This window comes from Ictidomys tridecemlineatus, chromosome 2 (assembly GCF_052094955.1).
Source record: "Ictidomys tridecemlineatus isolate mIctTri1 chromosome 2, mIctTri1.hap1, whole genome shotgun sequence".
In the NCBI taxonomy this organism is placed as follows: Eukaryota; Metazoa; Chordata; class Mammalia; order Rodentia; family Sciuridae; genus Ictidomys; species Ictidomys tridecemlineatus.
The window spans coordinates 167,563,596-167,591,003 of record NC_135478.1 but is presented as its reverse complement, the minus strand read 5'-3'; the positions used below and the strand labels follow the sequence as shown (position 1 = coordinate 167,591,003).

General features: G+C 32.3%; 1 protein-coding gene across 6 annotated transcripts in view; it reads right to left on the bottom strand.

Moving 5' to 3' along the window:
* The window catches only part of Sema3a (semaphorin 3A), a 431,159-nt gene that overhangs the window by 67,168 nt on the left and 336,583 nt on the right, over positions 1-27,408 (bottom strand). For all 6 annotated transcript variants that reach the window (XM_078040129.1, XM_078040128.1, XM_078040131.1 and 3 more), the window contains 2 exons: positions 21,815-21,908; positions 13,411-13,530 (listed from right to left, as the gene is read on the bottom strand). In XM_078040129.1, the coding sequence (XP_077896255.1) occupies positions 13,411-13,530; positions 21,815-21,908 (214 nt within the window). The remainder of the gene's footprint in view (positions 1-13,410; positions 13,531-21,814; positions 21,909-27,408) is intronic.

Genomic DNA, 27,408 nt, shown 5'->3' with positions numbered 1-27,408 from the left:
AGGCAAGTTGCTAATTACTTCAAGGGTCTCACATTTTGGAGCAAGGGTTTATACAAGCTCAGTTTTCAGTGATTTAAGCTATGCATAAATAATGTAGTTCTTTGTTTCGTGGACCACTGTAGAATAGAATCCTTTGACTTCAGCAGATCATTGTTGTTTAATATCTATGTTCCTGTACTTTATCTTCCAATAATCTATATAATTACTTGTTAAATATTCCTATATAAATGATATTAGAAAATAGCAGAAATAAGCAATTTTTAAAAATTGTAAATAATAGAATGAATATGCTAGAAAAAGAACACACCTAGAATTCAGTAGACATGGGTGTAGTCTTAGTTTTCACTCCATCACAGGTTGCTACTAACCTTAAATGTTAGTACTTGCAGTTTTCCATTTCATAAGATTTGGAGAGAATGAAGAGATTATATAGGAAGCACTTTAAAGACAACAAAATATTATACTACCAATATAGGATTTTTGTTCATCTTTAAATTACTTATATAGTGATGCAAATTTTTTCAAATAATTTGAATTAAATATTAAAGCTTTTGAATAAGCGTTGTTATAGCACTACCTGTCATAGCACCTACAGTTTAGTGAATGCGATTTAAAATAGCTGCTGATATCCATAATCAGTTTTTGGTTTTTGTTCAGGGCAGGCCCTGTATCAGCCTTATTTTTCCTTCTCTTCCTCCTCTCTCTCCTTCTTCTCACCCCTTTTTTGAGTGCTAATATAGAATTGTTTTCATAGATATCTGATCTTGACTAATAAATGTGTTTTCTAAACCAAATTTATACTTCCAACTTTGATTTGAATAGAAACCAGTTTCTCTCATCCTACTTAAATAATACTAAGAAACAGTATCTATTGTCTATAATAAAGACTAAAATTAAGTTCAGTTTGCATTCTAGTGGTTCTACTATTTCTATATTCTTTCATGAAATGAGTGTTGGAAAATATCTAGAACTATTATCTCTGAGCAACACTCTAGTGAGTTTTATATAATTACACATTAAATAGAATATATTTCTTAGACTATATGACAAGAAATGCAAAATATACATATATTCCAAAGAAAGGTTAATTTTAAAAATATTCTTCAACATGTTGAGATCATGAAAAAAGTATTATATGTAAATGAAAAAGCAGTTAAAACTATAACATCAAATAAAATTTATAGATTTTATAGCCCAGAGAAATTAATAAATGACTATACTTAATTTCACAGCAATAATTGTGTTTAGTTTATTAAGGTGGAATGGTTACTTGAAGCCATCTGTTTGGGACATGTTTTTAAGTTTCTATTCAGCCATTGCTTTAAATAATAAAACTAAAAGTTAAAATCTTACAACAAAATAAAATCTTAATACACCTAGAAAAATCTCTGTTTCAAGAGCCAAGAATGTTGCTAATAATTAATTCATTATTATTTCATGTGTGAATTTTAAAGCTCAGATCTTATTTACATTTATAACAGTCTAAGTCATCAATTATCCAGCTTCTACTGAGAAGAATGTTATTTCCAGTTCTCCCAATTCCTTGACTATTTCTTTCTAACCACTAAACATTTCTCCTTTCATTATTTTTGCTGACTTTCCTTATATTTAGAAATATATGACACTGAAAGAACATAATTTAAAAAAAAAACTATAATCAAATTATCTACAAGTAACATACAGTTTTTCTGATTCCAACTGATTCCTACCTTTATCCTCAAAATTTAAAAAGGAAGAAAGTTTCCATTTTCTTGTCTTTCTGAACTCTCTTCTATATCTATTCACTAAGAAAGGACCGCATGTATTTGGACAAAAGTTAGAATGTCTTATAAATTACTCTATCTTACTATCACTTGATAGTAAAATCTGCAGTTTGTGTTTAGTATAAAAGCCTGAAAATCAAATGGATCAAAAAATTAGTGTTTCATTAAAAGGGAGATGGATAGCAACTGCTCCCTAACTTCATGAGTTAAATAATGGTTTTGAGATATAAAGACATCTTGTAAATACGTGCACAGGATCTCATAGACATGCTAAGATTTCCAAGTTTTCCATTTCATGACAAGTTCTCTAGGTATTATCCTGGAGGCCTGGGATCTCTCTATTCAGCTCTGCTCCTTACAACAGTCTTGGTTCCTACTGAGTGCTCATTACTTATAGAAAATAGAAGTTGTCCAGGTAAGATGATGGTGGCTAGCAAATGTAGCTTATTACCAGTAATAATGGAGGGACTTAGAGCAACCAGGAAATGAAAAAGAGAAAAACAGTTTATATACATATTGTGTTGATTGATAAACTTCAGTTACACAGAGATAAAAAGAAACACTGAATGAGATAAAAAGAGAAGAGACTTGGGGAAATGGAAAATATCCATTAAAAATAGAGTGGAAAAAAAATAAAGCAAGTAGATAAATAGCAACTGAAATGGGTTATTTAATCTCTACCAAAAAAATCTACTTTTAACTTCCATTAATAATGTAGCTATTTACCTCTATAATATCATATTACATACTATCTTAATTGTTATTAATGACAGCCATATGGTCAGATATAAAATGACAATCTGAGTATTCTCAGCAATTATTATTTGTTCCAATAACATTTTGAAACTCTCTAAACCTGTGGAAAAAAGATCTTAAATATGCATCACATCTAACTTATATTACAAACTTCAGGGTTAAACCTTTAAAGAGATTTTATGGTGTAGTCTGTGGATGTTTATTTCAAATTGTGATGTTATAAATTTTATTATGGCTAGGAATGTTGTTTATTATCGTTGAGTGATAGCAGCAAAAATCGAATCAGGAAGTAACTGTTATACATTAGAAATTTTCTTTTCTTTTTTTCCTCTTCTTCCCTCCTCCCTTTGCAGATTCCTTCCAAATAGTTGAATTACCCACTAAAAACTATTTTTCTTCTTTATGATTCCTAATGTTTTCCATTCTAGAGAACATTCAATAGTTCCACGTAGTCAATCAGCATGATGACAACTTACTCAGCTTCCTGAGTTACATTAATGAGCTAGAGGAAATTTTCTTTTGTTCTTACTATCAGAATATTCTCTACTGGTGCATGTTGCATTATTTTTTTTGCTTATAAAATATGATCATTTTGAGGAGTATGTGACTTGTGAATTCATAAATAGTTTACAACCAGTATGGATACATGGAGTTTGCAGCACATTCACAGAGGCAAAATGACAAAGTTAACTCACACAATGATAAACTTGGTAGAGATTTTGCAAATCTCCATGACATGGCTACTTTGCTCTCTGGTACTTCCTCTGCTGTGTCACCATCAAATGACATTTGTACCAAGCACCATCCAAGGGTGGACCTGTTGATTGTCTGACACTGCATATTTCTATTTTCTTTTTGCATACTTCCAACTCCAGACAATCTTTCAATTTACCTTTTGCATGTTACTCTCATTCAGGAATTAAGAAAAAATAAGGCAGAATCAGTTAAAGAAAAAAGAATGTAAAATCACTTCAGACTCTGTGAGTCATAAACACACAATTATCTCAAATTTTCTCAAATGCAATTCAATTATAATTTTATTATATGGGCACTGAGTCTTGATCAAAGTTGCCTGTATTTACTTTGATATCATTTATGAAGAATGTGAGGTTTCTTTCCTGTGATTTTAAAGGAAATAAAGAGAAATAACACTTCAGGAATGTCAGTTATTGATGCCTTCACATGGCACTCAGAGCTATCCCCTTATGTTTTAATAGTTTCTCTTCATTCAAAATGTTTGATATGATTACTGTGAGCATGTAAATAAATTGAACAAAGATGTTAAGTGTCTTCTTGATCCATCTTAGCTCTGTAAAAGGTTCTATCAATTGAATTGTCTATATGACTAAATTACCCTTCAAATTATTCAAAAATTAATAAGGTTTTGTGAAAATCCATGTCTTTCATTTTATATCTTCAGAGTCATTTTATTTTGGAGGGGTGCAGTACCAGGGAATAAATTCAAGGGCCCTCAACCACTGAGCCACTTCCCCAGCCCAGTTTTTAGAGACAGAGTCTCACTGAGTTGCTCAGTGCCTCGCTTTTGCTTTTGCTGAGGCTGGCTTTGAACTCATGATAATCCTTTCAGCCTCCAGAGCCACTGGGATTACAGAAGTACGCCACTGCATATGGCAGAGTTCATTTTTTGATGTATAAGATTTTTTTCTTCCTATAACATTTTTTTACTCACAAATGTATTTTGAAAACACATTTGAAAAATAAACACTGGTTCTATGAGTATTAAGCAATTAAAGAACAGTCATTAGTTGGATATCAACCTTGGTATTACTTAACATTTAGGAACAATGAGATTAAAGTTCACCGAACTATAAATGTAACATTTCATATTGTAAGACTAAAACAGAAGTAAGTAACTTAAATCCTATTGTATGGTAAGCTGAAAAGGCTGTGTGGCTCACTAAGGGAAAACCAAATCTGCTGTCACCAATTTCCTGTACACATTCTTATTAGAATTTTATAAATGTATACATAAAATAGCTCTCTGATATTGAAGCTCTGGCATCTTTTCAAATTAGTAATTAAAAGAGCAAAGAGATTATTTGGATTCATATGTATTTAGACACATTTATAAGCATATTGAAGAGACACATTTTGATGGGTCCCTTATGCAATCAGCCTACTTTATATCTAAAATAGTTATAATTTAGCAAATCATCATGCAAAATAATATGAACTCTACTTATAATTTTAAACATTGCCTCTATTTTATTTACAAATTACTATCGATAAATAATAATTCAGTTTAATTCAGAATAAAGAATATCTTTATTCTGAAACTAATAAGTTTTTAAATAATCATAATATCGTCTAAAATGCAAACTGTATGTATGATTCAAAGTAACATGGGAAAGAGATACATTGCTGAGAGCCTGGAATGGGAGGCAAGGCTGGAGTGAAGGGGCTTTATTTTCTCTTTGTCTAGTCTCTTAATCTTAAAGTGACCCAAACATCTTTACCTTGAAAATGTTCCTTTTAAGTGCATCTAAATATACTTTAATCTTTCTTAGTAACATTATCAGAAAAGCAATTTAAAGACCTTTTTCCTGGGTTGTATTTTATAATTTGTATCTAGTTGATATGTGAAGTTAAGAATCTTTTAAATGTTCTTTTTTGTCATATAAAAAAAACTTGGCAGTAAATATGTCACTAACCTTAGAAAAATTCTTTTTCTTTATAGGAAAGGAGTAGTGGATTTATTTTCATCAAAATGAGAAAAACTCATTAGGCAAGAAATCCTGTACATACAGCCAGGATCCAAGGACAGGGCATGGGTCACTATCATTTCATCTGCTCTTGTTTCCCTTAAGCTACTTTCATTGCTTTTCTTGAAATATGCGGTTTCTCAGTTTGTGAGATTGTGCAGTTTACTACATTTTGGATGATGCAATGTATTTAGGTGTTTTATTGTCCTAATATGAAATTCTCACATATTATGAAACCAGCTAATATCAACTTGAGGTTATATTTTATTTTTAAGTAATAGAAATCACTTTGCCAAATGTATTACATGTATTCTCTCGTTCATGGTGCTTCTAACAACCAAATGAGGAAGAAACGACTTTCATTTTTTGTTTGGGAAAAGTAGGACACAGAAATCTTATGCCAGATGTCTACACTTGCCCACCTATACAGTAGTACTCCAGAAAATCCACACACTTTTGTCTCCTTATGAAAAAAGTTTAGTTTAACTGTATTATTGCAGAAGAGATGATTTTCCTACAGTCATAAATGCCCTCAACTTCTCCTTAGCTATTATATCAAAAATTTCATTTTTTTAACTTTATTTTATTTATGTGGTGCTAAGGATCCAAGGACAGGGCATGGGTCACTATCATTATCCCAGAATCTAGGACCTTGCACGTGCAAGGTGAGCACTCTACCACTGAGCCATAACCCCAATCCTTCAAAAAATATTTTTAACAAGTATTAAACTAATGGTTTCTTTATTTAAATGGTTAAGTATTGTATTTACTAGAGCTAAATTAACACAGAAACACATTTACTTGAATTCTAGCCTTGATTATTTCATTTCATTGTTTTTTTCTGCTAGTTTTGTTAAACACAATATGATAAGCAATATTTTATATATTATTTTAATACTAAAAATAAATATTTTATGTCTTCCTAAGGAAATATAGGCCTAATATAGAAGTAGTTATCAATTGAATAAAACAAAGAAAACAAAATGCCTTGAGAGCAGATTAAGCAAAGGAAGCATGATTGAGATTGGTTCATTGCATTAATTTTCCAAATATGCATTAGGTACTATGTCATGGAGGTGGTCTATATAGGACAGCATCAACATAGTTAAACACCTTTAGTATTTCCCATATTGTGGTATGTCTTCTGTATTTTTCATATTGTCAGACACTAGACACTGTTCTAATTACTCTACATACTCTATCTCATGTATCCCCAGAAGAACCATATGAGTCGTTGGTATTACCCCCCCCCTTTTTTCACAAAATATAAACACTGGTGAACACAAATTAAGTAAATGACTTCCTAAGTCACATAAGAAGTTGAGAGTAGACCTGGTATACATATCGAGACAGTTTAACTCCAGGGCCTATGAAGCAGAGTCATTAAAAAGTTTCTTATTTCAAACAATACTAAAGCATGAAGTAGGATGTCAGGCCCTGTGAAAAATACAAAAATGCTTCTATGTGCACTCAGGGTTGGAAGGGAGGAATACTTAAAATCCATTGGGAAAAAAGTAAGGTTAAATAAAAGAGAAGAAATTTGAGGACCGCTGACTCCATTTGAATTACTTATGGTAGTGTTTAATATTGGAGAGGTCACCAAGGATTAGATGATAAAGGATTTGATAAACAATAATATCTGCATTCAATTTACTTTGAAATGGAGACATATAAATGATTTTTGAATGAAAAATATTGTGATAGCAATCACTAGAGTATTTAGGGAGACATCTATCAGTTGTATCTAAAATGGAAAAGTATATATGGCTTAAAAGGATATGTAATCTTACAAAATTAAGCATAATCAATAACTTTTAAATTTATTTAAATCATCAAACATTGCCATCCAGAATTCTTTGCCCTAAAGTTGAAGTCAAACTTTTTTAGATATTATTATACTAACTGAATTATGTAAAAATAAGTGACAAAATATATATTCTCATGAGTCAACATTTCTCTTTGACTCAGGATTAATTTTATAGGGCATCTGAAGTTTGTGCCTTATACAATACTGGGGTAAATATAAAAGAATTTTATCAACATGAAAAATCAGGTTACTCTATAATTGTTTTTTTTTCCATTTCAATATCATCATGTTACCTTGAGGAGATTATAATTAATACCTTCCATTTTGAAAGCTTATGAAATTTTCCATTTTAAAAGTGTTTGTGTCAAGCCTACCTTGAATATTTAATTGAATATTGTAAACCTATCTCTTACACTCAGAATGATTAAAACATAACAAGTGGCTTTTTTGGTCAAAACTATCCATGTCATTAAAATTCAATGGCATTGCTCCCTGTCATTCAGCTTTATCTGACTAAAATCCTTTAATTCCCCAGCCCCTGCTGTTGGGGATCTCCAGGCTCATCATACTTAACCTCTGCCTAGGCTTCTCAGAATAGAATTTGTTTCACTTCATTCATAGCTTCAATAGTTGAGCAAGCCACACGCAAGTGCACAGTGGTCTTTTACCCTGAGCACACTAATCTGATTGTTTTTCCACTCTACAAACTCTGGGTCAACAATCAAGCTGCCGCCAGAAACTAATTAATTTGCAAACAGGCTTCTGTTTTCACAGAGGGAAAGCTTTTGAGAGCCATGTCAGGGAGGCCGGTCACACCATGGTTACACGCATTGTCATGGTATCCACTTCTCTGGGTAAATCTCTTGCTTGATGTCAGTGCACACAGGAACCCAGATTACCCAGTCAGCAGTAAATCCCTATTGAGGCCCACTGAGCTCTGAATGTAGTGACTCTGGAAGAGGAAATTGGTATAGACAGGCTCTGTATTCATTAAACTGATGGTGAGACAAGAGAGAGAAAAATGTTAAAAACAAGAAGGAAAAGGTTCTGGCTTCACTTTAAAGAGTTCCCCAAGTTAGTCTCTCATCTTTATAAGTTTTAGCCAATTTTAATTTTAAAAGTAGGCCTACCTTAACTAAATATAATACTTAGGGTTTTTTTTTCCTCCTCTCACCATTTAATTCCTAATAAGCTATTCACAGGTTGTGACTAATATGCCACATCTAAGAATTATACTTTTTAGTTCATCAGTCAAAAATATTAAATGCCATATCATAACAATTTTATTCAAAGACATTTTTGTAGAGGTCTGAAGAAAAGATCAGCTTTCAAGAATATTGCTACTAACAAGTAAATTTTTACTCCAAGTTTTTATTCACTATTCTTCATTTCTACAACGTAATTTCAAATAAAACTGGTTAAAAGTGATGTTTCCTAGACAAAAGTGACAAAAAAATTAGGTCTTTGAAAAGAAGATCAAGTGACAGTATATTTGGTAACTTTTAGCTTTTTAAGGAAAATAAAGTCATATTTAGTGATTTTATTAACCATTTAGAGGATAGAATAATTTCATGGTACATATTTATTATTGAAAAGATTTTACTCCTATGGGGAGTGCATTCTTTATTAGGATGAAATTTTTTTGCATAACAGAATTCATGAGAAAACATAGTGATGACTGCCAAGTTAATAGTATAGATATAAATACTTATTTTAAAGTATTGCCTTTTCATGTTTTAGCTCAATTTCAGGAAAAAAAAATGACCACAAATATTTCCTTTTTTGTTTGTTTGTATTTTTGATGGTACTGGGAATTCTAGGCAAACTACTACCCCCACTCCCAGATCAATATGGTCATTTTTATTTGTGAGATTCTTTATACTGATACTGCAAAATTGACAACAATGAGTACAGTGGGAACTCATAGATGTAATTAAAAGCTAAAATATACTACATTCTAGTTATTTCATTCACGATCTTCAAAGACTCAAAGAGCCCTTGTTGTTTCTACTTTAACTGAATCATTGCTCAGCTTCTGTAAGATTTATCTGCTCATATAAACATAAAGCAAGGCTTACAGAGGGCTTTTTCTCCGAAGATCAGAAAAATATTACTAATTTACTTCAGCTAGAGAAATGACATCATTAAGAAGTCTGACATTAGGCAAAACTGGGTAATTCATTTTACTTATTAAAGAATAAAAAAGTACCTTCAAACAAGGTTGAATTAAAATAGTTTATTAAAAGAGCAGTATGAGTGATTTGAGACTGGTATCTGATACCACATAATATTAATTTGTACACTCAGAGTTTATCTGCAGTCATGTTTCTTGGTTCTATTTTTCTAAAAACAAATCTTGTGGAGAAATTTGAATCTTAGGAGAACATGCAATATCCTAGTACGTGACCACAGAGGAAATGATGCTGATTCCAGTGAGGGCCAACCAGCATGGTATGAATGTTACAGGGCAGAGGAAGTGGAACCATGACTAGCATACCATTCCAATTACAGAAAAAAACAAGTGGGTTGGTCTATCCACAGGCATGATCCTTTTAGGAAATTCCGCTAAAAGAAAACAGGTCTTCCTGAAACGGGTGGGAAGGCCTCACACTTCAGGCATTGTAATTAGTTCTGTTTGTGTTCACCGGGCCTTGGCTCTCTCAGGCTTCCATGTGGTTTCATATATTAGACCCAACGCCGGCTGCCCTTTCACCCTGGCTCAACTATAATCACTCACAGAATGAATCTGACAAAGCTTCCCAAGCATGCTCCACCCAGTTGAAGAGAAAAGGATATAGAGATAATTAACATTTATTAAGTGCTTACTAAATGCCAAGCCATTGCTCATTTCTTTTTTTATGTTGTTATGTGGTCATTTAAAAAAATGACTCTGCGAGGTAGGTAGTATTATCTTTTCATTATACATAAGGTCCAAAGTCAAGAGAAAACTTTCTTACTTTAAAGATTTGAAAGTCATTCTTTCAAATCATATGGCATCCCAACTTTATTCCAAGATAAACAATATTGGAAAATAGTCTTGATCAAATAGAAAAATAAATGTGGACTAGCCCTTCATCTGCTCTAATGAATGGGTAATGAGTACAGTAATTATAGTAGTATTTGTAGACTTAATGTTAAGAAATTCTATCATAGCAGCATAAATTCATTTACTTATATTGCTTATTTTACTATAAATAGACACAGAAAAAATTTACTTTATTTAAAATTAATGTAAGCTGAAATTGTAATTGAAGTTTAAAATCATATCATATCAAGAACATTCACGTAGCACAAGAAAAACACAGTGAATTTTGGTATATCATGTCAAATTCACACACTAGTATTTTATGAGGTCAAAAGTCATTCTAACCCCTTGCAAACTTAAAATAGGGATTCGTGTACATGATGAGAATTTTAAAAAATATTGTTATATATTAATATGTAAAAACTCAGTAGATTCTCCATCTTTTAAAAATGTCTTTTATTCCTTCTGATTTCTTTCTATTAAAACTATAATTGAAACATTATTGGTACTGTTTTAAAAATGCAAAATAAATAGTAATTATGGAAGCAGTAAAATTTCATTATTTAAAAAAATTAAGATATTTTAGGCTCCAAATCTAGATGGCTGTTTTTCTCTTTTTTTTTTTTTTTGTTTGTTTGTTTAGTTTAGTTTAGTTTAGTTATATTTTGTTTTTCTCTTTTGAGCAGGAAAAAAAAAATAAGAGCCATCTAAAAGAGATGAACTAATTCTTCCAAAAGAGTTGAACCTATTTGAGAAAAGTAAAGTAAAGCATATGCCAAAATTAATTTAATAGCTCCAAAGACCCCTGGAAAAAAAATCTTACAAGGCAATTTATTCCTTCTGGCAACACAGATGATTGTGTAGTCTGTGCTGATTCCTCAAAGCTCATTTATTTTATGCATGAGTGTGTAAACACTGTGTTTCCAATTTCATTCTGAGATGGTATTCGATTTCTCGAGGCCCTTCATTCCATCTCATAGCAGCCTGGTTTCTGCACCCTGTCACATGGAACCTCTGTGCTAATTTGGAGAAATCAGTTCTCACGTTTAGTGCTGAGAGACTGATAACTGAATTCTCAAATGAACTACACATTTTCAAAGATGAAGTACAGAGCTGCGGACAATGACTGTGTTTTCCCACAGTGTAAATTCTTCAGACTCAGCTGTCAACATGCAAGCGTGCAGCATAAAAGCAGCTTTAACTTGATGACTTTTTTCCTCCAAGGCCATAAAAATGAAATGGATACTACCCTCTCCTTTATGTTATTCCATCTTCTAATGAGATTTTTTTTCTCACAGACAGTGAAAGCCTGTATAACCCTCACAGTCCTTAGCAGATCAAAGTCACCTTCTTGTGCATAAAAAACAAACATTCTCTCTTTCACACAAATATTTCCATTTGAGAATAGATCAGACAGTAAAGCGGAATGGAGTTTTTTTTTTTTTTTCCTGACTCATTTTGCCTCCATACACATCCCAGGTTTAATAATCAATGGTAAATATTCCAAAGTTGTCCTTTGGGCTCTTGGAGTTTTACACACACCCTTGTTTTCAACTCAGTGCCTTGTTTTTCTCTTGGTGAGGCTTTCAGTTTCTCAGATGGTCACCCAGGTAGCACTATACCTCCTTTACTCCAAGGAGGAGCTATTTGACTTCATGCCCAATGGTTACCACAGTGTTTGTACTCAATCAGGAATGGTCTTAGGGACTATCTATATTTAAAACATCAGTGTGGAACTGGAGCCATGTTTAGAGAAAACAAGAGAAGAAAGTGTTTTGAGAATGGGCTAGTTAGCAGTGGCATATGCTTCAGGAGAGGTTGTCTAAATGGAGATTGATTAAAAAAAAAAAAAAACTAGACAAAGTCATAGGTGACCTTCGAAGGAAGAGTGGCTCAGGGAGAGATTATTGGATAAAATGCATATTGAAAGTGACTAAAGGAAGTACAAATATTGAGAAAACAAATCCTAACCAAGCTACAAATTTAAACATAGAGGGACATTATGACATATGATGATTAAAAGAAGGGTTTCCTGTGGGATAGGGGTGCAAGATTTCAGGTCATTGAAAGAAAGTAATGAGAGAGAGAGAGAGAGAGAGAGAGAGAGAGAGAGAGAGAGAGAGAGAGAGAGAGAAAGAGAGCAAAAGAAATTTAAATTGGGTAATTTATGAAGAATTCCAATGCAATTAAGAATAAAGGCAGAAGGGACAGATGAGGCATCCGAAGAGTCTTGTCTTTGTCTCTAATGCATGAAAAATAATAGATCAATCAGAAATGCTGGCACAGGAGGAAAGAGATGCTGACAGAGGTAACTTGAGGACTGATTTATGTTTTTGAATAGTCACTTTGAAGCACGGGATAAATCAGAACAAAGATCATCACACACAACTCATGGTTCCCTGAAGTATCACTGAGGTATAGAGGCCAAGTTATGATTTTTTTTTTTATAATAGACCAATGAAAGAAAGAAGTGACAAAATAAATTTTGGGCTTCTCAGAAGTAAGGGCAGGAAAACTAGCATGACTGAAGTTCCCACTACATAGAAGTAGATATTAGGATCAGTTAGTTAAACACCTGAATTAAAATATTAATTATTTATTACAAGCATATGCATTGTACACATTTTGCTATGTTAAATTAATATAGAAAAGTTAAAGAGTAATTGACAAATGAACAATCTACTCGTTCAAGTAATTAAGCCTGTGCCTAAAGTTCAGGAAACTAGGTTCTTATTACAAATCTTTGACTATTGGGTTAAATAACATATTGACCCAAATTTTATCACCTATAAAATGAGAGAGGGGATTTTGAGGAAATTAGAGGTGAAATTATTCAAAATAATGATATGAAGTCAAGTGAAATAATGATACAAAAGTCCTTTGGGATTTTAAGAACAGTGTCAGTATAATGTTATTAGAATAGAAAAAAAATGTTTTTGATGTTCAGTACCTTATAGTATGTTCTCAAGGCAATAAGGGGAAATGTGGAGGAAAAAAGAATGCTATGCTGTGAGAGTCTTTGTGGTGTCCCCATAAGACAGGATTGGTAAACCATCTTATCTTTTTCCATTGCCTCCCTTCCGGAGCTCTAGCTCAGATCTCTTTCCATAGCTAACTTCAGAGAAACTTCACATTTGTCACAAAACATGTACTTCCTGAAATTTTAATCTCTCTTTTCTCTTTTTGCCCAACTTTCTCACACCCAGTCATGAAGTCACCACCATTAGCTTAACAACACACTAAATCTCAAGTCATGTTGTATACACTATAAAGGGAAAGTTCTCCAGTGATTTAATACACAGGTTACGTGCCTGAGTTCTTGCACGTACCACCTACCATTGAGCCATCTGGAATCATGCTGCTCTGTCCTGATTGGGTGGTGGTGCCCCAGAGTCCGGAATATAGCAAAGTCTCGCCCCATGAAGTCAGCTGCAGTGCCAGAGTATAATTCTCCATCTGTGGTGTGGCAAAATGAAACCACATAGGTATTATTTAATTCAATTAAGGCAAGACAAACAAAACAAAGATAATACAAGTTTCATGTTATGAGCACACTGGAGACAGAAATAGCACGTTTATCATTACGCAAAGCTACTCATATTTCATCCTGTGTCTTTATTGAAAGAATATTTTACCAAATGATCATTCAGATATTAAGTACTTGACTATTCTGTTAATACTCACTTAGAAAATTTGAGTAAAAACTGATTCTGTGACTACTGCTAATATACAAAACTACTATTTTCCCACTAAGACCAGTGACAAAGTTTACAAAAGGCAAAACTATATTCATTATCAACATATTGCTTTTTTTTCTTTATGTGTGTAAAACTACTATGATCTAATAACCTTATTTAGTGGGGTAAGAGATTATTGTAAAATCTTGCTTATTGCTTATTTTAATGGCAATTAATCTTTTTATGTACTTTTTTCTAGTAGGATCTGAATTAATGAAATTTTACTATAATTCTGAGAGGACCAATATTTTCTTTGCCAATTTTTTTTCCTTTTTATTTTTTAATATATCTGGTGAAATAAATGTTTGAAGTTGGTGTAAGCTAACATAGAGACCCCAAATAAGTGTACCAACAAACAGAAATATATTTGAAGAGGAGGGAATTTTGGCAAACCCAGATCATAACCAGTTAAAGATTTCACTGCCTTTTGACTTTCTACTACTAAATTGAGTTAATTCTCAATAGGAGTTTAATAACGGAGAGATCATTACCAGAAGGTGAAGACTCAAAGGGAAAAGAAGAATAGCAGGAGAGAGAGCAGTTAGGTTCACTGAGTACCCACTCTGTGCTTGGCAGGCAGTCAGGCATTGGCTGGACACTTTCGAATTATCTCACTTTAATTCTGTCAATGTTCCCATGATGTAAATAATGTTGTCCCTATTTTATAGTTTAAGAAATCCAGGGCTGTTCAGCTAATGCCTAGGCAAGTTAAGCTGAAGTTTCAAATACAGGCCTGTTTAATTCCAAGCCTTTTACGTTAAACCATACTACCTTTCAACAATTCAAATTTGTAAAAATTGTGTTTTCTTGCTTGAATCAGAAAGTGTCTCTTATTATTTCTTCCAGATAACACATGACTGCCTGCCTACTTACAGTGAATTAAGGTACTTGCAAAACAAAACAACAAAAATGAAAAAAAAATTCTTTAAGCAATCCACAATAATTATAGTAAACCTTAATTTTATTCTATTGATAACTACTATGCTAATGGTTTTGCTAGAAAATATTCAGAAAGTAGAGAGGGCCTAGATAGATCATAATGTCAACATTTGTTTAGTACTATTATTTCCTAGGTAGTTTCATGTTAGATAAATGGAAAACAGTGAATCTTCATATATAAATGTCTTTGGGCAAATCTTTTTAATCTTTTGATTCCTTAGATGATATTCTGTATTTCCATTTTTATTTTTCACTCCTAGACAAGAGCTTTGCAATGTAAAATAGATATTCTCAGTGGTCCAACCTGGAGCAAGTTTGTATTATATCCTTTGGCTCACTAAGGTGTTTTAATGGACTTGATTTTGAAGAATCTCCAAAACAATGGAAAATAGCTACAAGAGAAAAATCACTGAAAAATAAGTTATTGCTTTAAACTTTCATGTAGGTAGATACCTTATCCTGAAAACTGCTAAAAATTGTTCTCATATTTTGGATTGTTGTGACTAAAGTTAAACAAACATTGTTTAGACAATATAGTGATTTCAGATTATTAGCTAAATAGAGAGTATTCATATATCATCTTATGTCAGAGCCAAGTATCTTTGGGTTTCAAAAGCATCTTGCATTCTCTTAATTAAATTTCAAGTGCAAATGTGACTTGCCCACATTGAAATATGATGATAATGTTTTACCTGACTACAGTTAAACGAATACACTTTTCTAAAGCTCAAAAATACTACAAGTCAGCTACCTAATAAACTTCAAAAGGTCCTTTGAAACATTTAAAGGCCTATTGTCTATTTATTGTTAACCCCTATTTTTATGAAAGTTAGTGTTTTATCTTTTTACAAAGATTGATACATAAATGTGATATAATTTTAAACATTAGGTGAATGATTTTTTTGTTGTTGTGTGTGCAAATTGGAGGATGTTAGGTAAAAATATCATGTGAAAGTCCTATCGACTTTAAACATTTTCATGTTGGAACACCTCTGGGAGGAAGCTTTGGCTCTTCTTTACCTTGAACAATCAAAAGCTGTGACTCTTTCATTGAGTCTCATTGCCCATGAACCACACAAGATGGTGAAAATCAGGGCAAGTGAAAGCAGAATGAAGAAAAGGTGAAGACAGCAATTTAACATCAGACAGGCTCTGCTCAACAGGGGATTTGCCCGGAAATAGTGGAGTCACAAATGCCAATGATTAATCATTCTGTCAGTTAGCTTCTTTAGGGTAAATGAAATTCATAATTGGGTTGTTATTACACACAAACTCTAGTCAAGAGAGAATAAGAATAACAACAATGAAATTATTACTTAGAGGTAGAGCGCTGCTCTTAGCATTTTTTTGTTTGTTTTGGTAATATTATAACTTGTTTTACTTGCTTTTATATGAAGATGACAAAGATCAGTAGAAATGAAGAAAAAGGTAGTGAGACTGACTTTATGACTCTTTTTACAGCAGATAGGAAACTTGTTCAAATTAGAAAAGATGTTCAGTAGAAGAGCTATTTGCTCAACATTCCTAAGACAGTTAAATTAAAATGTTGTCTTATAAATGAAAGGAAGTTTGCAGGTTAGGAACCATTTGCCTCCAGTCATAGGAAATTATCACCCACCCACATAATGTTTTTAGCAATAGCCAGATATTCTTGAGCTGGAGGCAACCAGATGATTAGGTGGCCATGAGGGCACCTTCTCTTACTGTTCTTACTCAATACCAGTTACTGTTCCTTTGTACCAGGCCTTAGATCAGATTTCCTGTTGAGATTGCTGGAGAGATTTCTGTAGGGACTCTAATCAGGGTTGATTGTTCCAAATAAGTATGATGTCTTTATTGGTTTTGCCCATAAATATAGGTGGTAAAATTTTGCTTATTTCTTGTGAAATAAAAAAATATATCAACCAGCATACATACCAATTAATAGACTCGAACATTTTCACTGTGCACTAAAGAGGTGATATAATCTGTGGCTCTTTGAAATGATCTAAAAATATCTGACTACGAAAAATTTAGTAGACCTTAGTTTTGGTTTACTTTAGGATAACAGATATATCTAGAATGAAAACCTATTGGCCAAACATCTTTTGTATATTCTGGGTCACTTAATAATTTATCAAATTATATGTTGATTCTGGAGCACAGTGTTAATTTGACAATTTTCTGACCCTAAATACAAGTTTTCTTGAAAATATGAAGTAGTGTATTAGGTTAAGGTTTTTCTGCAATGATTCAAATGGCATTACATTTGTGATACACACTTTTGAGGTTTTCACTAAGTCACTAGTGAAAGGAAATGTGACAGCTGTCCAATTTTATTAAATTGATGATAAAATAATATGTTCAAGGATTTTTAATGTATCTAAATATAAGCCAATTATATATATAACACAAATGCACACACAAACACATATATGGTTTAGTATTCTCTGTTGAATAAGATCTTTAAGACTCTACAAAAAACCACCACATGGGCATTTTGATGTCTCAACAATATTCATGTTAGTTTAAGGTAAATTAGTGCTGACAGTTGTAACTAACCATCTGGAAATTGCCAAAGATAAAAATGGCTATTTGAGGGCTGGAGTTGTGGCTCAGTGGTAGAGCACTTGCCTAGCATGTCTGAGGCATTGGGTTCTATACTCAGCACTGCATATAAATAAATGAATAAAATAAAGGTTCATCAACACCAAAAAAAAAAAAAAAAGAATTTGAAAGAAAAATGAAATGGCTATTTGAGTATACCTCTATTCTTTCCCAAGTTTTTTTAACTGTCTCTAAGGAAAATATTTTCTATGAGAAGAACAGAAACTTTTGCAAACTATATTTCCATCATGGTTGAGTTACTGAGAAGCACGTATTAAAAACAAAGATTTATTTGCACTTTAGACTTTCTGTTCATATTAAAAAAGAAATAGAAAATGTGGCTTAGATTATTATATATATATCATATCAGATTACCATTCCTAAGAAGGGTGAGGTGAAAAAACAAAAAACATTTCCTGATGAAATTGCAGCATTACTAACATAGGTAAAGAGTGTGTCATGGAAGTGAGCAAAAATCAAAAAGACATAAAGACCAAGACTCTCGGTTGTTAACCTCAAGTAAAAGAGTAGAAGAGTAATTAGAAACAGAAGGAAAAAAAGTTTTATCTCCCTCCCTTTCCCTTTCTCTGTCCTTCTCAAGTGCTCTCTCTCTCTCTCTCTCTCTCTCTCTCTCTCTCTCACACACACACACACACACACACACACACAGCACAGATAAAATTAATTCCCTGGAATGGAAAGTTGTGGCAATAATATTACATTTTTACATTTATTGAGCACCTTCCTTCCCTATGCCAATAAATACCACATGCTGGCTCCTTAATTCTGTTGTTCTTTTAAAACTAACATTTTCTGAGTAGTAACATGTGCATATGGCACAGAATTAAAAATATAAAATTTATAATATACCTAATCTGCTTTCCAGTTTACCCACAGGGGGCCTCTACTACTAGGTTTGTTTGCTGTTGTTGTTATTGTTTTTGTTTCTACTTTACATATATTCCAGATATATGTAAATATATATGATATATATATTCTACTTTACATATATTTCGATGCAAACATCGAAAATGGTAGCACACCATTAAACTGTCTTATTTACTTCTCATAACAAACTAGTAGAATTAGTATGGCAGACAATTTCATGTGCAAAGAAATTAAGGTTCAGAGAGTTTCAAATAATTTTCTCAATTTCATTTAATTAATTTAGGGAGTGAGTACCTTACTTATTCTAACACCCAGAGAGACCATTTTCTAATGTTAAATTATATTCTTTCCTGAGTCAAGGCAAAATTCCAGCTTAACGATATAAACCTTAAATGAAAGTCCCAGACCTTTGAAATAGACTTCAATAATATCTCTTAGTGATGGAATATTTCTAAATTATTAGTGCTGCATTGCCTGGAAAAGATTTCAATAAGGAAATAAAATTGCTCTCAAGTTGACTATTCTTTTCACATCACGAAAATGTGAGATGGTACTTAATTAGTGTGGAAAATACTAGGTTTTATTCTTGTGATGTGTTCACACCTGGCATTTATTCTGAGCAGGGGAGCAACTGCTATCTCTAATAAAGAAATTTCAAACAAAGACATAAAAATATTTTGCAGGTGGAAGGAATCAGAAATATTTTAAAAATAAATTCTGGAGCAATTTTATATTGACAAAATGATCATTATTAAAGAAGATTGGCAAAATTAACTTTAATAAGGGGATTTGAAAAACTTAGGACATGTTATAGGATTAGGGGAATTAATTCAGTAAGTGTGCATCACTTAGGTGAGAAATCATATTTTCTATGGTTATCACTTTAAAAATGTATGACTTTTTGGAAAGAGGTTATACTAAACCTTGATAGGCTGTGTAAACTAAGTTTTTCAGCCGTTATCTGGTTTTAAAGTATACAACTAGTTGAAACTGCTGTATACTGAAATTGGTGGTTTAAAAAATATCTGTTACAAAAATCCACCTGGCCAGCTTACAGATGGTTTGAGCCAAACCTGGAGTTTTATCCCAATATTGTGGAAGGAAGCAATCTGGAACCACCTTCAATTTTTTATTTTACAATGGAAATGTCTCCAGATTATGAGGGCAAATAGGCTTTCCTAATGACCATTTTCTGATATACAAAGAGTAACCTGTATATTTCAGAGACAGCTGTTACCCCCATCTTAAAAAGAGTTTGGGAAGTGCTGTAGAAAATATTTATTCTATAAACCTCTATTAAGCTAGTGAGCATTCTTTTTAAAGCAGCATTAAAAAATGCCAAGAAAATCTCAACAAGAGCAATTAAATGTACTGTAAGAAGAATGAATAACATAGTTATAAAGGAAACAAACTCCAAAAAGAAAGTTATAGGTCTTGAATCAATGGTATTTTTACCAGATCTATTAGAGCTTGTTCCTTTTCTGAATCTTTCTGTTTATTTGGCTCAAAAATTAATTTTTTTTGGCCTTTTCAATAAGCACTTTCTACCTCTGAAAGTTACTGGGTCATTTTTCCATATTAGGTATTCCATGCCAAGGTTGTTCTTCTGAAATGTCTATTGTTCTTTCTCAACTACACTTCCTCTCTTTGGCTCCTTGACCTTCCCTTATCCTCTTCCTTTTCATAAAACCTATACAGAGTTTTCAAAGAAATTGTAATATAAAAACCAAACTTGTGAAGTCTCATATTCTTTGTGAATGTTGCATGGTTTCATATCCTGGGAGCTATGTAATACCTACCTGTCATCATCCTGTCTCCGTGGACTATTAAAATAAATAATCAAGCAAAATTCTATTGAGAAGCATACCATAAACTAAACCTGCTCTATGCACACTTCTGTATGCTGCTTTCTGAGTGTTCTCAGTGTTCAAATTTAAATAAGTGTTCAAATTTAAATAAGTATAGACTTGCAAGTCAGAACAAAGTATGGCTCCTCCCATTTTTGAGATGAGTTTCAGATTTCGGCATATGCTCTTGAGGAAGGCATTCACATGTAATCACTAGGCTACCTGCGAATAGGAAAATTATATGTGTGCTACATTCCTCCAAGTCTTAAACTGTTGTTAAAGTACTGCATAAATGGATCAAATGGAATACAATTGTCTAGATCGGAAAAGCAATAGAGATGATTTATGCTGAAGTGGTTTTATTCTTAATAGAATAGGGATTAGTGATAAAATAAACACCACATAATAGTGGAAAAATTTATCTTCATAATTAATGTGGTAGGCTACATGACTAGAATTTTATTTTCTTGAGTACAAAGGGAGTTATTTATAAAGGGAAAATGATGAAAAGGTTTACAAATTTATGACACATCAGGTAATAATTTAATTTTTTAAAATCTAGATTAAATATTAAACTAGAAATTTTGTACTTGAAATTTTCACATTATTTTGGTCGTGCTATCAAATAATTATATTCTATATTTTATAGGAAAAGGGCCAAAGAACACCATTTCTGTATCACTATGCAGAGTCACAACACAGAATATTTCATGTGTTATGCTGTTGGTAGCCTCAAAAAATAAAGGAATAAAAAGCAAAATACAAAGAAAAGGAAGAAGGAAGGAAACACTACTTCAATATTGATCACTCTTTGTGTAATTATTTAATCACAGTATGGAGATGGTTAAAAGGATATACAAAATATTCTTTATCCTTCAATACAGACTAACATTATCTCCTACTTCTACCTAATTCTATCACCCACTTCTGACCATTGGAAGTACATCTGAACACCCTGACCCACTAATGCAACACTGAATAAAAAGAGGATAAAGGAAAGCTTGAAGAAAACATGGTAAGAGGAAAAGTAGAGGAAATCACAAAATGTTATGGCACATTTTTAAAAAGAAAGCCTAACATCACAAAAGTGGATACACAATGGCTTCTTTAAGAGTATTCTAGCAAACAAGATAAAGAGTGAGAAAACTTGAGCAACACAGAAGGGCTTTGTCAAAGGTGCTGCCATTTACACTGATTGTGTGGAACAAGTTGTCCAAAATTTGAGGCAGTTATAGATCTTGGACATATTTAACAGAGTAGAATGAATGGCATTGTTTCTTAATAATTTCTCAAAATTCTTTATTTAAGCAACTTTTCATGATATGAAAAATAAAATTTTTTATCAAATTAATACTGAAGTTTAAGTGGGACTGTATATTGATTAGGCAGACCATTTGCATTTCTTCTTTTTAAATTTTTTGAACTACTGGGGATTGAACACAGGGTCTCACACATGCTAGGCTACTGCTAAACTTCATTCCCAGCAGAGCAGGCCTTTTAAAAGATGCTACTAAATCATCACAACAAAAAGAATCCTACTTGAAAGTGCAGTTACCAAAAGAGAATTTAGTGTTGCTTTTTATTTTTTATTTTTAAAATACTTGAGCATATCACAACTGATGTTCTCAAGCTAAGATTGCTTATGATTAACAGTGAAATATCTTTGTAGGTAAAAAATAAACAGGCAACATGGTTATTTTTTTTATGACAGATTTACTGTTTAATTGATCCTTTACTACATACCTATTAAAAGAGATGCTGTCAGCAGCTTAGGGTCATAAGGACTCTTCCCACGGCCATTTTCAAAATGTGAGTCCTCCAGTTTAAAAATGTTGTCCTGTAGGTTAAAACAAGAGAAGGGCTTCATTCATAAGGGGTTCATTTCATTTATAAGACAAAGTATTTTCAACATGTCAGTTTATTATACAGGTTGAAGATGCGCATCCAAAAACAAGGAATGTTTTTATTTGTGTAAACTTCAGAGATGAGAAAATAAATTAAGTGGATAAAATGAGCTGGTATTAGCCAAATTTATACTTAGCTGGATTTTTAATAGCAGTTTGCATATTACAAGTAATAACATGTAAATGAACTCTAAAGAACAGAATGTGTCAGGATAGGAAACCCTAATGGCTCTTGAAGAAAGAATTTTAAATTTAAATAAAGTTTAAGTTTCTTCCTGGATTAAAAAAAAAAAGTAACAATCCATAAGATTATATGTCTAGAATAAATCATGCCTTTACTTTTCTGTAGAGATAACATTACAAAGTACTAAATAGCTACAGCAATTATTTCCCCACTCTGTTGTTTGTAAACTGTGGTGCATGCATGTTTCTCCTGTATTTTAAACTTGCACATGCAGCAGGGGAGGTTCCTGAAACTATCCCTATCTGCCTCTAAGAACGAAACATCAAACTGAATATTAGGCCCAGTGAAACTGGAAATGATGTCATTAGAACAATAAGCACATTTTTATCACAGGGAATTCTGCTCGAGGGGGGCCCAAGTACCCAGAGACAGAAATGAACTTTTGACTACACATAAAAATACGCTCCTGTCCCGAGGTAGAATGTGTGTGGGAAAGCATGACAACAAAAACCTCAATACAGAGGTGACTAATGTATGACTGAGACCTGTTGTCAGATGTGTCTAGCTACTGCAACCTATATGTGACAGTAGAGTAAATTTGGAAACATTTCTGAGCACTCTTTCAGACCCAAGTGCCCTGGGAATTAATTAGGTCAGAATATGTATGCTTTTTCCAGTAGAACATTAACTTATCCATAGTCTGAAAAAAAAATAGCTTTTTTGGCAATTTCTCTACCATTCACACAAAAGTATTTTCTATCTTAGAATAGTAAATGGTGTTCATTTTATGATCAGTAAGGATCACTTTATGTAATGTTTAATACTTCTGATGGAGCTAATGGCAGGAATTCAAATTATGACTCTTAAAACTCATTTGAATTAAAGAGGAAAATAAAAAAGGAAGTAAACCAAAAGTGTTCTTTGGTTTTATTACTATATGAGTGAGAATTATCTATTCTATTCTTTCCTTGTATCGATCTTGTATTTGGAAATTAGCTGTCCTTTTGCAATGATGGTTCTATAGCTTAGTTCTAAAATTTACATTGTGTAATATGATAGGTTTTATCAGAATTGTGCCAAGTTGTAGTGGGAAGGGTAGTGAGCCAGGCACCCAGCCCAGTTAGACAAAAATCAGGTTTGGATCTTGGGTCACCATCCCATATCTCCGGGTTTCTTGTCCCCCAAAATCAATTTAGATTAAGATATTTAGCCTCATAGACTTTTTATATACATTTAAAAAATATATACAAAACACTTTAAACCAGTAAGATAAAACTACAGCTCATATTACCACCTTAAAAAAATACTATGAAAATTTAACATGTTGTTACCCTTATTATCAATTTCCTAATGAAATGTAAAAGAGGTATTAAAGATAGTTCCTTAACTCAAAAAATACTAAACTTTGTTCAGAAAAATAATTTATCATAGGCACATAAATATTAATATTATATCTGGAATTAACTTATATATTCTAATAAAAACATAAAAGAACCTCTAAATATTTAGATTACATTTTGATTACAAATTAGGAAATAATAAAAAAGAGATATTCTCAAAAAAAGATCTAAATTCTTTTGCCATAGATCATAGAAAATGTTATTAAAATTTGTGTATAAGATTATTAATTACTTGTTAAAGGAAGCAGCAGGGAGAGGTGGTATGGTGGACAATACTGTTACAAAAATTCTGATCATTTCTTGTGCTTATGATATTTGACTATACTGACAAAGACAGGGGGACTATCCCCTCATATGAGGCATTTGATGTCTGGGATCATATGTCTAGGTCAATCAGACAATGCCAAGGTAGATGAGAAATACTTCCAATCTCATGTAATACTTGATTTACAAGGTGGAGGATTAAACTTCACAGGAAGAGAAGTTAAGCATATCAGTTATGGTTCAAGAAAAGATGAAAAACTATCCTTCGTCATGGTGTCAGGTAATCTGTACAAACCTTTCCTCCTTTTTATTCAACTCCATAAATAAATGCTAAGTTGAGCACCTCCTTTACTGATATACAATATCTTTCTTGTAAATGTAATTTTTACCCACATTACTGAGTGTCTACCATATAAATCTCCTATATTCTTATATGGTACTATAGAGGGGCAGAACAAATTGAATTTCCTTTCCAGCTCAGTGAGATGGGGGCTTGAAATAAATGTAATTTGATTTCTGGATAGGGGCCCAAAACAAGATTTCTTGCATATAAATGTTGGTAGTATAAAATTCATACCCATTACATGTAGTAATGTGGTCTAGGGATATTGAAAGAGGACAGAGCTGGGTGTTATCCCTGGCTCTTCCATTTATTAGCTCTGAGCCTCAGGCAAGTCTCTAAACCCTTCTAAAACTCAGATTCCTCATCTGTAATAGGATAAGAAAATCTCATGGCTGATGTGAAGATGCATTATAATGCCATATAAAATATACTTACTATGCCTTCAAAAATGGTTTTCTCTTTTCCATTGTTTATAGTTGCTGCAGTAAAATCATTCTGTCTCATGATACTGATCAGTCTCTTATACCACAATAGAAATGTCTGCCTATGTTTTCATCAGTAAAAATTAAGACAGCCTCAAAAATTGTTCTTTCCTAAAGTTAAACAAGTGTCTAGTAGAAAAGCATTCCTGAACAATGAATCATTTCTGAATGATTTATTTGATTATCATTTCAGAAATTATACTCATTTCTGTATACCTGAGTTAACAATAGTATACGAGCAATGACTACTGGTTTCAGTCATTATTCAAAGTACATGTATGAGATACGAATTGTTGTGAACATACTTTATATATAATCAGAGATATGAAAATTATGCTTTATATGTGCTAAGAATTGTAATGCATTCTCTGTCATTTATTTTTAAAAATCAATTAAAAAATTAAAAAAAGAAAAGAAATTAGAAAAAAATAATGATTTTTAAATATGTGATTTTATTTTGAAATGAACATAACTTCCAATCCTTTAAAATTATGTTGGGTATTTATAAAATTATATTATTTAATGGTATTTGCACAAAATATTTAATTAAAATGGGCAACCCTCTTTAGTGTATCTGATAACTTTAATATCATTAATATAAAGATATCAATATTGATGTTTCTATTTTCCAATGAGCAAGCCCTATTTGATATATAAATATACTGGCTCACTGTGAAAGAACACTGTTTAGTATAATTGTATGTTGACATCCTATATTGTTAGTTCGTTGTTCGGCTGTACCTGTAAAGCCTTTTGAAATCTGATGGCTATCCAGTGATTTTCTGTTTTTGAAGAATATGAAGAAAATCACAAGTGCAAATAGTAAGACTGAATATTCTAAGGCCAATGTACACAATTTAACTTATAGCCTATATGTCTTACTTGGGCGGAAATAGTTTTCATGTTTGGTAATACCTGAACAAAGATCTAGCTGCATGGACTCTAATTGCTTTAGCAGATACCATGAGCGAATCGTGTAAGTTATTGTGCCATATTTTATTACATGATTGCATCAGTTTTCAACGACTATTTTTAGCTTTCAAGACTACTCTTTCCCCTTTGTCTTTTGGATTTCCTGAATGTTATTAGACTGTGGTGAGGTAAGGCATTAAAGGAAATAATAACTGTGCTAATGTCTAATCCAAAGTCTTATAAATTATAAACCATTGGTGACATCATGGTAATAAATTTCCTAAATCTCAATCTTGTCCAAGTAATAAATTTTGGCAATAATGTTGCGATTTTAGTTATTTTACTTAATGATTAAAACATAAATGATGTTTTAAGATGGAAAGAAAATAATACTCTACATATATGTGATAGAATGAACATTTATTTTGTGGAAAATTACATAAATTACAAAAAAAATAGTTCTTGACACTATGAATATTTTTATATTTTTCTAAATTTCTCTTTATCCTCTTGCTTCTCACAAACACATCTTGTATGTAAACTTATTCTGAATTATCCAGTATTCCCCAAAGAAATCTTGCATGCAAGTTATTCTGAACTATCCAGTATTTCCTGATCATGGCATACTTTTTGCATCTTGGCCTGAAACTTCTTCCTTCTCCTCTTACTCATCCTTAGTCTTCAACCCCAGGATGACCTTTCTTTCCCTTAATATTAAGTTGAAAAGTCACTTTCTAGAAAAAGTCTTCCAATTCCTGCAGATAAAATTTACTAGTTTTCTTTTGTGTATATCTGAATTAACAATAGTATATGGGCAATGACTACATAGGGCAAAACTACTGGTTTCAGTAAAGAAAGAATGCAATAAGATCTCACAGGAAATATTGTGCATATGACACTTTGACCATAGTGGATCTCTTTGTGAATCAAATTCACCAAAATTTACTTTTTCCAAAAGGGTGACTCAAGTTTGCACTGTGCAATACTGTATAACCGTGAGTCACATCCCTTTATTTAATTATAATTAATTAAAATGGAAAAATTCCATTCCTCAGTTGCATTAGTCACATTTCAAATGGTCAATAGTAAGCCACATGTGTCTTGGGGCTACAATACTGAATAGAGGCAAATGCAGAGCACTTCAAGTGTCACAGAAGTTCCCTTGGATAGCATGGCTCTAAATCCTGAATCCTTTCTGCTTCGCAGCACAGAGCAGAGTGTTGGCAATCAGTGGGTCTCTAAGACAGAAAATTGAGCAGCAGATCATAATCATAGTGGAAAAAACCTCCCTGACATATATAGGAAGAGATCATACTGAAAACATTAGTTAAGCTCATTTTATTTTTTTGTTTCAAGGCAGGAATTATGCTAGGTAATATTTAATGGCAGTGCAAACAATGCACATCCTTTGTTTTCTTGTAAGTCATTCTACTTAGAATCACTTTTTACTTAACCTATTTAGGTACATTTTTTATTTAAAGTTTAGGCCATGATACATACTGCATTATATATTAATTAATTTTCCCCAACAAAAGAAAGTGTTTTTTCCTAAAGTTGCTTACCAACCTGTTCACAACTTTCTTTTGTCCTTTTTTACCTTCAACCTTGGTAGTCAGTGATAAATGAATTGTTTTTTCCTATTAAAATCTCTGAAGCTGATGGACAAATATTACCATAGTTCTTTCAAGTAATAAGATAAAATTATGCACTGGGCTAATGCTCAATAAAAGAATGAATAAACGAGTGAATAAATGAATAATGTGACTGTGTTGGAAAGACTCTATGGGAAAATTATATCCAAGTACTTACAACCCAAGGAAATACCCCTGATCTCAAGGCAGTAATAAT